The 13,868-nt window shown below is 35.6% G+C and overlaps 1 protein-coding gene and 1 long non-coding RNA gene across 2 annotated transcripts; one reads left to right on the forward strand and one right to left on the reverse strand.

Annotated features, from left to right (window-relative positions):
- Positions 1-8,298: 8,298 nt before the first annotated feature.
- Positions 8,299-11,993, reverse strand: LOC132561759 (early growth response protein 1-like). The gene is made up of 2 exons (XM_060226460.1): positions 11,653-11,993; positions 8,299-10,647 (listed from the first exon to the last, which is right to left on the reverse strand). The coding sequence occupies exons 1-2, from the start codon at positions 11,861-11,863 to the stop codon at positions 9,107-9,109; spliced, it is 1,752 nt and encodes a 583-aa protein (XP_060082443.1). The 5' UTR covers positions 11,864-11,993; the 3' UTR covers positions 8,299-9,106.
- A 657-nt stretch (positions 11,994-12,650) lies between these two features.
- On the forward strand, positions 12,651-13,290 carry LOC132561755 (uncharacterized). Its single transcript, XR_009554721.1, has 2 exons — positions 12,651-12,935; positions 13,247-13,290. It is a non-coding gene; the product is annotated as an uncharacterized LOC132561755 (long non-coding RNA).
- Positions 13,291-13,868: the final 578 nt, after the last annotated feature.

Here is a 13,868-nt window from a genome sequence, read left to right on the forward strand (position 1 = left end):
TGTATTACAATCAAAGATCAATTAAATTGTGTATTACAATCAAAGATCAATTAAATTGATTATTTCAGCTATTTCAGCACGTGGATATGAGTGGGATATGCATGGTTAATTATCTATGGCTATCACAGCTTGCATAATTCTCTTTCTTTATGAATCATACACTGACGATACAATGGCAGTACGTAAATGTGTGTGGTTGAATGATTTTCTTAAATGCTGTGTAGGAGAAATTTTTTTAAAACAATATTTGAGATGATCAAAAGATGTAATTATGTTACAAATGATTGACACACCTCTAAGCTACACTTATAAAAATGTATATTTGTAATCCAGGTGTTTTTAAATTTGTTAAACAGCTGTTATGTTCATATGGGCTTACATGTTTATGTCAATATGATAGTTTACATATTGTTATGGGTATCTATTTTTTTTAAAAGTCAAATGTTGAAATAAATTGTAAAAATTTGATATAATGGAATGCAAATTATCTATTTTAAAAGATCAAACTGTCTTATTTTATTAACTAAGAGAGATACCTGTATTCAAAATGAATCTAATCAGTCTCACAGAATTTTCCTAGAGAAGGATGTGATAACTAATTCCCCTGTGTGCGGACCCCACAGACTGCAGTTTCTGAATCATTCATTGCTGACGTCACTATTCTCAGTTGACCCAGAAAACGTATCACAGAGCGTTTCCGGGTCCTTCACGTCTCTGTCGCTATATTTAACGCTGAGCTACCCTAATATAGCTCATTCGGAAATAGCGATTTTCTTATTAAATGAAATCAAGATCAAGTGCTAGAATTACAAGCTTGTGCCTGCTGTTTCGCTGTACTGCATCGATCGAACGCCGCAGTCCAATATATATCCTATTGGAAATAGATTCCCTACCGGGAATACACTCTGACGTACACAGCGAGGCCAAATCAGGGGAAATCATTAAAATAGCACTTACTCCCCCGCTTGTATCGATTAATTCTTTATTTGAGTGAGGTTATATAAATAATTAAATCCGAAATTGAAAAACATATTATAGAGAATAATTCGGGCTGACAACGAATTCGATTAGGCATTCACAATACTTTTTCAAGCGACTAATGGAATATCGGTGTTACGAAATGATACCTAGGACAACACATTTTGTTACATCTATACCAGTACTTTCTCGGTATTTAGAATTGCTATATATAGCATTTCGATTATTTCCTGACCGTGGGATATGTCCATATGATAAGTGTGTGCAAATGCTTCACAGATTATCAGAGTTGCGAGTAGACACATATCACTGTATATGTATATATAAACAGCATTTAACACTAGTGTTCCAAATAAAGGTCTTTGTTTGCATTTGGTAGCAATTATCTCTTTAGGAACTATCAATGTCAATTATTTATACTTTATTTTTTTATATAGAAAACAGTTTCCTTTTATGAATTTTTAGGGCTGAAAATAAACCACAATGCCAAAAATTATTAACTAACACCAAACACTCAAGGTAATATAATAAACCCATTTTGAAAAGTTATTTACGGACACCATAACCAACGCTACCGTGAAGATTGTTTTTACAAACTCTATGTAAAGATATTTTTTTTACTTTTATTGAAGATTCATAAACATATGAACCTTAATCTAGGGAATTTAAACTATTTTTTATGATGCAGGTCAATTCATTGTTTGGCTTTCCTGTATCTAACACTTAATTTGTATCAAGAGATGATATTGACTTGGGAGTCCTAGAAGGATGAAACAGCTGTATGATGCAGGTTAATTCATTGTTTGGCTTTCCTGTATCTAGCACTAAATTTGAATTAAAAGATGATATTGACTTGTGAGTCCTAGAAGGATGAAACAGCTGTATGATGCAGGTTAATTCATTGTTTGGCTTTCCTGTATATAGCACTAAATTTGTATCAAGAGATGATATTGACTTGGGAGTCCTAGAAGGATGAAACAGCTGTATGATGCAGGTTAATTCATTGTTTGGCTTTCCTGTATCTAGCACTAAATTTGTATCAAGAGATGATATTGACTTGGGAGTCCTAGAAGGATAAAACAGCTGTATGAAACCGTTTAATTCATTGTTTGGCTCTGCTGTACCTAACTCTAAATTTGTATTAAAAGATGTTTGTCACTTGTGAGTCCTAGAAGGATGAAACAGCTGTATGATGCAGGTTAATTCATTGTTTGGCTTTCCTGTATCTAACACTTAATTTGTATCAAGAGATGATATTGACTTGTGAGTCCTAGAAGGATGAAACAGCTGTATGATGCAGGTTAATTCATTGTTTGGCTTTCCTGTATCTAACACTTAATTTGTATCAAGAGATGATATTGACTTGGGAGTCCTAGAAGGATGAAACAGCTGTATGATGCAGGTTAATTCATTGTTTGGCTTTCCTGTATCTAGCACTAAATTTGAATTAAAAGATGATATTGACTTGTGAGTCCTAGAAGGATGAAACAGCTGTATGATGCAGGTTAATTCATTGTTTGGCTTTCCTGTATCTAGCACTAAATTTGTATCAAGAGATGATATTGACTTGGGAGTCCTAGAAGGATGAAACAGCTGTATGATGCAGGTTAATTCATTGTTTGGCTTACTCTCTCTAACTCTAAATTTGTATTGAAATATAATATTCACTTGTGGATGTCTTTACACAATCTTCTCAATAACGTAAGTAGTATAAACATTATAAGAGATGGATTACTTTGGTTTAATCCCAACATCTACAGCTTATAGTTAACAAAGCGTAGATATGTCGGAAACAAAATTGTTGATCGTTAACGACATTGAAAATGCCTGAAACAGGTGGCTGATGACAACAATGTTGGAATTCTAGTGACATATATACGTAGAAAAATAGATAAAGGATTTATTCGCCGAGTTTGTCTATTCTTTGAAAGATACACATTATCGGAAATGGGCTCTATAGTGTGGCTATATTCAGTTCCGAGTAATGTTCCTCTTCTCACAAATACGATACACAATACACACTCAAGAAGCGAAATGTTTACATTGTTATCACAACTCGTAATCAATCAGAAAATGTAAACATCTATTTTGTTGTCGATAATATTTTGTTTCTTAAATATTTGTGTCTATGTTAGCAGTAGTTTCATTAAGCATGGAAGTTAACGACTTAACAGATTGACAGCCGGAACCATGTCGTCAGTATGTTTAATGACAAACTGTAATGGTTTGTATTATTCATAGAGTAGTCATTTTGATTTGTGAATGTTATCTTTCTTGATAGCAGCATACGTGTTTCTCTCAGCAGGAGTCCCTACAGGCAATAACAGGTTATGTTTCATTACATATTTACCAGTGAGTTCCGAACACAATGATGTTCACAATATATCACAAATGATGACACACTTTGTAGAGTCTCGCTAGATACAGGTCGGTTATGATTATAAACACGATTGTTATCATCTATGCGCTACAGAGACTGGTATTTCGTATTGATTATTTGGTAAACAATATTTTGATACATATTTGTTGTACCTACATCGATTTTCACTTTGAGAATGTAACTTGGCGTTAAATAGAAACTACAAAATGTTCTCGTAACAACTGGTCGTATCCTCTTTTTTGTTTCAGGAGACTCGTGTTAATTCTTTCCCTTGTTTACATATTTAACTTGATCTTAAATAGTTTTTGTTTACAAACATTAATGCACTTTTTCAAGCTGACAATACTTCAGATCCTTGAATTCCTAACGAGATCGTTATTGTTGATAGATAAACCTACAGTATATGTATTTACCTGGACGATACAGACAATTTCCTGTTTATAAAGCTACATACACTAGTTGTACCAAATATGTACATGATCAGCTGTACTGAGTGTGTTAACGTCTCATCAACAGCAGCTAGATAACAAGATAAGTCACACTGTCAAGTGTATATTATCATTTTCTGAAAAATTTATTCATAAACAAATTTTATTGATGTTTTGCATGCGATGGCGTTATTTGTCACTTGTGTTCAAAACGCTTCTGTTTAATTGAACGTACCGTAATGGTACAATATATATTACTATATTTAAAAAGCCCAGTCAGCAGTAGCATTAGGTTCCGTTCACAATTAAAGATTCATAAAGAGATGAATTTCAATTGATTAAAAGAAAAAAATTATCTAAAGTTTCACACAAATTGACAAGATACATCATAGCGTCTAGACATAACGACAAGGAATATCACGTCTACATTTACAACGACCGAACCTGAACCCAAAGGCAAATAAAAAGTCACCCAGGCCAATGGGAAAATTATAAAATTTGTCAGCTGCTAATCTAACTATTTCCTCTCTGATTTCGTCATACATGGAAGGACATAAACTGATAAAGACATGGTCATTTTGTATAACGTGCAGAGTGAACCAGATGCATTTTCTGTAATGTACTACATAACTTACTGTGTAGATTTCTGATATGTATATTTGATAACTTAAAGAACCTCATATCATAGATATTGCACAGTAAAGAGTTAAAGATGTTAGCCTATTCGCATATTATGAGAAACATGCCTCAATGAAGAAGAAAGCAGCCCTGAATATCGAAATAGGAGATTTTTTTCCAGAAATGTAACGATCTGCTGCAAGGTAATTTGCGCTGACCTCAGCAGAATGTTATTTCGCTAAATCGTTCAGATAAAATCGATTTTCTGAAGACATGCATGCTTGAAATGTCAATGGTATGCTATAGAACAGTAAAGCATGATTGTGCAATCACTAGTTGCTGTAATAAATGGACGTCTTCAATATATAGAGACGCCGTGATATAAATAGGCAGAACTGCTGCTGAAAAGTATGTCAATCTTACAGATCGATTTTCTTACGGACGCGCATTTTAAAGCTTAGCAGTGCAGCTCACACAGGCTGCTAGCTTCCTTAGGGATTGAAGAGCGGACGTCTTCAAATTATCCACGGCTGATGTTTATTTTTCGCGCAGTCAAGCCATCTGTAAGAAATTTAATAAAGACAGTATAGACACTTAGAAAATATCCACTGAGGACATCCGACGGAAATCTTAATACTAGCAAGACAATCACATTTATATCGTTATGTCTGAAATTGTATGTTTTGTTAAATAAAGAAGCTGATCAGTCACAAGTTATAGCCACACCAACATCACCACAGTCTCTTAACCTAAATAGCATTTTGTTCACAACAATAAAAACTGTTGATTTCACAATAACTCTTCTGTTTAAATATTGTACAAAAGGCACACAAGTGAATACCACCTTTTAATACAAATCTAGATTTAGATAAAGTAGAACCAAATAAGCTTTACCTCCCAATAGAATAATTCAATTTCAGCCTTTAAAATATTGGTCTTTCGACTGTCCATGTAAACCATCCTTATATATATACATATATTTACCGGTTTTCATTCCCCTACATACTCTATAATAGTGAACTTTTTAGCTTTTCCTAATATTCTTTTATTCAGCGTTTTTCTAGTTTCGACACCCTTAGTTCTTGCTGACCTCATTATTCTCTCTATCTTTTGACAAAATCTGGTTAACATCTTCACAGCTCCTGTCCTCAGTGCTCATAACAAACGATGTCTCATCTCCGTTCTCCTCTCTTTTTTCTGAGCTCAAGGGAGTTCTTTCATCTTTGTTCTCCTCTCTTTTTTCTGAGCTCAAGAGAGTTCTTTCATCTCCGTTCTCCTCTCTTATTTTCTCAGCTCAAGAGAGTTCTTTCATCTCCGTTCTCCTCTCTTATTTTCTCAGCTCAAGAGAGTTCTTTCATCTCCGTTCTCCTCTCTTTTTTTCTCAGCTCAAGAGAGTTCTTTCATCTCCGTTCTCCTCTCGTTTTTTCTCAGCTCAAGGGAGTTCTTTCATCTATGTTCTCCTCTCTTTTATTCTCAGCTCAAGAGAGTTCTTTCATCTTCGTTCTCCTCTCGTTTTTCTGAGCCCAAGAGAGTTCTTTCATCTCCGTTCTCCTCTCTTTTTTTCTCAGCTCAAGAGAATTCTTTCATCTTCTTTCTCCTCTCTTTTTTCTGAGCTCAAGAGAGTTCTTTCATCTTCGTTCTCCTCTCTTTTTTCTTAGCTCAAGAGAGTTCTTTCATCTTCGTTCTCCTCTCTTTTTTCTTAGCTCAAGAGAGTTCTTTCATCTCCGTTCTCCTCTCTTATTTTCTCAGCTCAAGAGAGTTCTTTCATCTCCGTTCTCCTCTCTTTTATTCTCAGCTCAAGAGAGTTCTTTCATATCCGTTCTCCTCTCTTTTTTTCTCAGCTCAAGAGAGTTCTTTCATCACCGTTCTTCTCTCTTTTTTTCTCAGCTCAAGAGAGTTCTTTCATTTCCGTTCTCCTCTCTTTTTTCTGAGCTCAAGAGAGTTCTTTCATCTCCGTTCTCTTCTCTTTTTTCTCAGCTCAAGAGAGTTCTTTCATCTCCGTTCTCCTCTCTTTTTTCTGAGCTCAAGAGAGTTCTTTCATCACCGTTCTTCTCTTTTTTTCTCAGCTCAAGAGAGTCCGTTCATCTCCGTTCTCCTCTCTTTTTTTCTGAGCTCAAGAGGAATCATTCATTGAAATTGAAGTGAAAGAGCAACGTGATTGAAAATTAAAAAAAAAATTGAAATGCTGTATTTTGGGAAGAGAACAACGCAAAAAAAAATAAAGACAAAAAAAAGAAAGAAAATAAATAAATAAATAAAATAAAATGACCGATGCTATAGGAATGTGTTGTACCATGTTCAGAGGCTACATCATGGATAGGACAGCTTATTTGGTTGATCAAAAAACTTAAATCAGTTTATGTTGAAATATCTAAAATCATTCAGCAGTACCTAAAATTCGCGAAACGTTTTCCATTTAAGTGTATATCATATTCTCTGTCTTGTGAATAAAATAAACTTTTCATTTGTTTGTTTTGTTCTGAAACTTTTTTGCTTTTGTGTACTTGCATCCAACTATTTTGACCATATTTTCATTGCACACCATAAACCACTCATCAAAATTAAAAATATCTCAGGAGGATTGTCGTTTGACAAGTTGTGATAACGATAACAGGTTCATGGTCATTAATAATGTAAAACACATCTACAATCTGACCAATTTCTATAAGAAGATTAGAAGTCCAGAAAACAAATTTTGTTTAAACACAATCAACTTAATAATGTATCACCGCTACATGATGACGTCAGATTTCTATTGATTGGTCGTCTATAAATAGTTACTTCTTCTCATGTTTATGGTCAGTCTGTCACTTAGCTGTACGTATTGGTGGCTATCCTAAGTTGTCTTTTTTCAAACATGGATAATTTTTCATTGTGTACCCTCGTCATGACCATTTCATCATTCGGTCATTGCTTGAGATAACAATCCAAGACAAAGGAAAACAAAAATCATATATCAAGTTTTTTCAATTTTATTTCACCTCCAAACATCCATACTTGGCAAATTTTGCCATACATTTACTCTTAACCAGCAAGATTAACTCTTTCAGAAGGACAACATAAGGAAAATAGATTTGAAAATATATAGCTATTTTGTGATATTTTATAGAAGGCGATATCAACGGGATGAGACTCCAATCATATGTAATACTAACGACAAGGAAAACGTTGAACAAAATTCAACCAGACATTTAGTAACGTGCATCATACTCACAGTAACCATGGTAACAGTTTGAACGACTATTTTCACAACACCGACAACGAGCCTGGGAAGTGAACAACAGATTAACAACGCTCCTCCCAAGATTTAACAAATTAAAGACTCGAACACACAATATTTAAAATATTGAAAGAATAATAAAACATACAATAACCATTAATTAAACGACTCATCAATTAATCAATTAAAAGATTTAAATAGATAAAAACGCTCAACGTTGGGATAGAAATAGTTTAAGTTTAAAAAGGGGAAAAACGAAAAATCAGATAAATCGTTTTTTATATTTTTTAAAAGTTTTGTTTTTTGGTTTCTGAAACCTTTAAGTACATTAAAAGACATATTAGGTAGTAGTTATATATTGTACGAAGGTAGAAAAATAAGTTATGCTTTAAATTTGAATATGCTTCTCATATATATTTCCTTTCACATTAGCACTTTCAGAATCACATACATTCGGAAATCCCCTTCATATTGCCTGGGGTAAAGCCATTCGGAATCACTTTGCCTCTTTAGCTTTTTAAAGTAAAAGGGGCATATACAGATAATTATCTAAAAATCGCTCTCAGCGACAAGCTATAATGACACTTTTTTTCAAAAGCTTTGGAGAATAATTCAGATCTAACAATTGTAATATACATCTTTATCAAGCACTATAAGACAAAAACAAACTGCTGCCAATGATAAACTTAAAATTAGATGAAACATATGAAATACTCTGACTGAATAATGATAAGATGAAAATAATGATCAATGCGTAAATGAAGGATTCAAAATCAACAACAATATTTAAACAACAACAAGAAAGGAAACTTTATAGTTTTCTCTTAATTATTAAAATTTAGAGATATTTAACTTTACAATTAAAATTTTAAACTTGTAATAATATGCAACTTAAACAATTGACTTTAAAGCAATCTATATATATATATATATATATATAGAATTAACGCTGATCATTGCACTACATGGCTCTAGCACCGAAAAAAGTGACACGACCAAGACTAGAAATTTTGTTAGATAGATTGAGGTGCCATTTGTTTTGTCTTACACTTCAATCGGGATTGTTTCGTAACTGGAATTTTAATGCCTGGCAATCTGATCAAAACATTATTTCCACGGTCGTCCACTTTTACAGTCTTACACCCACAGCGTATAATCATACTGATATATACTCCATATAACTCAATACATATTCTGTATACACCGCGATCCGGATCAGGAAAGACAATATTAAAGCATTTGATCTATATAACAATTTTCACCGGATTCCCTGATAATGATTTACACGCGTTTACTAATTTATTTAAAGTTTAACTCCATAATTGAGCACAAGACATATGAGTTAAAGATATATTGTTCGTCTCTTTGGAATCTGTGAATTCCATGTGTTTCGTAGTTTATTTGAATGAATGACGAGATGAATGAATGTTTGTAAGTCTTTGGATCACATAATGTCAACAGCCTCGTTTTGAAAGAGACTGTTTATAACGAGGAAGTAGTGACTATGAGCGGAAGTGACGCACTAGGCCCGCTAGATACAAGACTGTCCGTCATAGCACCTGACGATGTTGGTAAAGATGACGATGTAGCTATAATTTTAGCTTCTTTCTTCATCTTTTGTTTCAAATGTACTTTAGCGTGACGTTTCTTTTCGTCACTTCTTGCAAACTTGCGTCCACAAACATCACATGAAAAAGGCTTTTCTCCAGTATGCGTGCGTACGTGTGTAGTTAAATGATCACTTCGACTAAACGATCGCATGCATATCCGACAGTGAAAAGGCTTCTGTCCGGTATGAATGCGTATGTGACGAGTGAGTTCATCGCTTCTAGAGAATCTCCTGTCACAGTTCTCAACTGGGCAAGCATATGGTCTCTCGTGAGGAGGTGTTTTACTCGGCCGGTTGGGGTACTTTCTTGGCTTCAAAGGAATCAGCTTCATTGGCCCCTGCTGGTATGGTGTGTTGAGCACAGCCGGTAAAGATGGCGTAGGGGACACCGAAGCTGAAGGTGAAGCAAAGTCTGTTTGTGTAGTTGACATCATAAAGTCACTAGGCAAGTCTGATAATGGCTCCGATTTTATGGGCACTTGTTGAAATCCGGCTTGTGTGAAGCCGGTAACACCATGTGACGATACCTGACCAAGTGCAGAAAAGTCAGGTAACTGAGTCTGTGGTTGGCTTGTGTTCATTTGTTGTTGTTGTTGTTGTTGTTGCTGCTGCTGTTGCTGTTGTTGGGGAGAATTTTGAACCGTCCATTTAAATTCGGCATTCATGTTAATGTCTTTTGAATTGAGGTCTTCTGTAAAATGCAGTACTGTCTGTGGTATACTTTGAGGGGCATTCACAGACATTGTTGTTGTCACAGGATAATTGAGTTGCTGTTGTGCACAAGAATTAAATACAGGCTGTTGTTTCATTGGTAGATTCTCATATGACGTCATTGGCGGGCGAGACGAGTAAGGCGGCGGTGGCGGTGTTGAGAAGTTCAGACTGGACGTGTCAACAGCGGAGAGTGTTTCGCACATTTGTGGTTCGGGTGTACTTTCTGTTGAACTTACAGGGGATCCGAAACCTGTCGAGTATGTATCCGTTTGATCCATCATGAGATCAGTTGGTGTTGGAGACCCGGCATGTGAGTGGTGGGAGGAAGTTGAAGGGGTCGGGCTAAAAGATGGTGGCGGAACCTGTTGGCATTGAGCATTGGAAATAATGGGATAATCTTGCCCGCCTGCCATTCCTTGTGGGATACCGGTTGCGACCTGGGCCTGTATCCCTTGTGTAGCCTGTGTCAGAATACTGAAGAGAGGGGATAGAGGAGTGAAGATGCTAGGCGTAATCCCCTGGGGCAGGGCGTCACTGCTGCTAGATGTAGGGGTGACGGATGTGGTGACCAGGGTTCCCTTGTATTGGATACGGTGGGTAAGATTAGAGAAATTTGCCTGGTCATCCTGCTGTACGGGTATCTGGCTCTTAGCAAAAATACCATCCTTCTCCGGTATGGTAATCTGAGCTTCGATGTTTGCTGAAAAGACAGAAGACAACCAACGATAAGTTAAATCACAAATAAAAATCATAGAAAACAGAAAAAAATTCAAGGTAAATGCCGGATATGATGATATTATGTAATCACCTAGTCCTTTCTTAAGATATGATTATTCGTTTACTGATGATAACCATTGTAAAGTTATACTAAAATTTTTATAAGAAAACGGATATCACAATATAAATCAAGATGAAAAAAATAGCGTAATCTACAAGACAAATATCTTATTACGGATAATTTATTCACAATTCGTGGACAACTGTCTGTTACATGTGAATAATTAAAATATGAAAATTAGGTAGGATCAATTGCCATATGATAGCTGTTATGTATGAGGACAATGTCCATAATTGCCTGGGTCACGTATTACGCACGAGACTACTCGAGACTGATCTATGACGTAGGCTTGTAATGGATAGCTATCTCTGATTGCGGCTATTTATATGTAAGCCCCGCCCCCTTGGTGTGTGCTTTAGCCGAAATCCGTGGGTGTTGAAACGTAAACACAGATTCCACATGGTTCCAGGGATGAGTACTAACCCCGTGATAAATTCACATCATGTACAAAACGATATTTAGGTTTATTCCATAAGAAAAACGTAAAAATATGGCTCGAATCGGTAATGAATGAAAGCCGCAGTATGGCTGCGAGCCAAACTGATATCCGATATCATGACGTCAATGCTGGCTGTTCAACATGAATGGGCTAAGAATAGACACAAGTCTAAATACGCTATGCGGGGTTACTATGCCGAGAGGATCGATCGTGAATTGAATCAATTATCTAGCTATATGAATGAAATTGTACAACTGACAATCCACAGAAATATACAAGAAACATTTCTTCAAAACATACCATAAAAATGATAAAGAAATTGTACATGTATAAGGTATTAAACGAGCGTAGTAGTGGCAGCTGTATTACGATGTGTTGTCTTACAGCTGATCTGTAATATATACCAAGATTTAAGCCAAAATACATACCGGTGGCTGTGATTGGTACTGGGCCCAATGGGTCACATCCAAAGAATGTCACATCCGAATTACTTGTAACAGGTGTGTTGAGACAATCATCAAATGATTCCGAGGGAAGTCGACTCCCTCCAAATGCTGAAGTGTCAAAACACAGGTTTGCTAGACTCATTTGGTCTGCTAGGGCTACCTGTGACAGTGTATCCAAACCGTCCATAATCATTGTTTACTAATAACACAGTCCGTATATAACGTATCTCCGATATTCCAATGGTTCGTTAACACTATCCGACTACGGAGAGCTTAATAGTATCGTCGCTAAAATCATCTACACATCAGCATTGATCCTCGACTCAGCAAACTCTGAATGAACTTCACACCGGATCGTATTTATGAATGAAACCGTTTACGCTAGACTCCCATATATGGGACACCACGTGATCCAACACATATACTAGAGCCAATCACGGCACACGGAAGACTGGTTGCCCAGCAGCGTCTCCATGGCTCCCACTAACGTCAATGCCTACGTCAATCATAAATAATAGATAACCTTTACTATCAAATTTTACTACAAACTAGTAGGTCAGGCTAATTTAACGTAAAATTATCAATTTTTCAAAAACGACATTTTCGTGCTGTAGACTACGTATACAGTTAGAAAAGTTGATCTAAAAATTTTCAGGAATCATTTTGTTCTTATCGAGAAAACCTACGTAGTAAGTTGATGAATGGAGTGTGTGAATGGATTTCATAGTAGTAACCTTTGCCCTTCCGAGTCCACAATTGCCTTATATGGAGTAGAAGGACAAATTCCTTGCGCTGACGTCAGAATCGTTATAGGAAGCTATTTTGCCTTATATGGAACTACGATCGTGTATCTTCGGTTAATGTCGTTATGGCGGAAACGGAACATAGTTTGCCATATTAGGATTTTTCCGTGTTGGCGGAATTTTACGAAGTTTCTAGAGGCCGTACGGAGTTAAATTAGAATCATGACGTACATTGCTGGACGAGCTGTTTAGATTTGGAGCTATTTCTGGCGACAGTAGAGTAAATGTAGCTGAGCTCAGACACAAAAGGAATCAATTTAACAATGCGAAGTTCGTATATGTATCGAAGTGGCCAAAATTATATCAGAATGACCCATACATAGAACGTTGGTATCGATCCATGGATGGGAGCTTCGGTGCAGAGGCCCCAGACGGGGTTCACACATTTTGGACAGATAATAATGAGATTTCATCGTCCTAGATACAAGACAATAGCTAGAATAATGCAGATATGTTTGAAAAGTATTCGTTTTATTCCTATAACATTGCGATCTTTAATAAGAATATTACAAGGGCATATTTTTTCTATCAAAAGTATAAGATGTAAATAATGGATGTTTAGATGAATTTAATGTATTTTTTACAAATGTAATTGAAATTATTGAAGACATCGACCATTTTACAATGAGTGTTTCTACAATCACAATGTTGTCAGTAAGAAGTCATGGTACTGTATCATTTATAGGCCCACTAATTTTTAAATGTTTATCTTGTTGGATGCTTCTATGATTTATCTTTGTTTATTTTTTTTTTAATTTTTTGTTTCTTTTCAGATAAAGAATTTTGAAACTATGGATTAAATATTCCAGAGAGACTAGATAGTCTGTGTTGTGTGTTTATAACAGAGGAGCGGGAAGAGAATCATCTCTACATTGTATAGCCTCCAGTACACACTGACGGTAAGTAGGTCGAGGGTTATTAGTATATATACATTATAGATTTAGCTGTATGGGATATTGCCAATTGTTAGGGCTTTCATGGCCCTGCTTCGGGCTACACATCTAATGACCAGGTCTAGCCTCGTTATCAATGTATCAGTACATGTAATCTTATTATGACCGGCAGTGTGCCTCTGTAAACAGGTTTATGATGTGCTAGTCGTACTAAAACTCAGGTATATACATATCTAACCAAGCAAATTATCGGTATGAACTCGCTGACTGGAATACAAATGAAACACTTTTACATAGAATTTTTTCTCCCTTTTCATATTAAAATTGCGTGGTGTACATAATTACGCTTACATCAGAATAAATGATAGCAAACCTATTAAGTATAAAGACCCCAAACAGAAAGCATAGAGTGTGATATTTATTCTCATTTAATTACACAACCAAGGGAAAATCAAACCATATACTTTTAATTTTACGATAATTTGTTTATTATCATTATGTA

The sequence above is a fragment of the Ylistrum balloti genome, unplaced genomic scaffold, assembly GCF_031769215.1.
Source record: "Ylistrum balloti isolate Yb309-2 unplaced genomic scaffold, AGI_CSIRO_Ybal_v1 Utg371274, whole genome shotgun sequence".
Classification (NCBI taxonomy): Eukaryota; Metazoa; Mollusca; class Bivalvia; order Pectinida; family Pectinidae; genus Ylistrum; species Ylistrum balloti.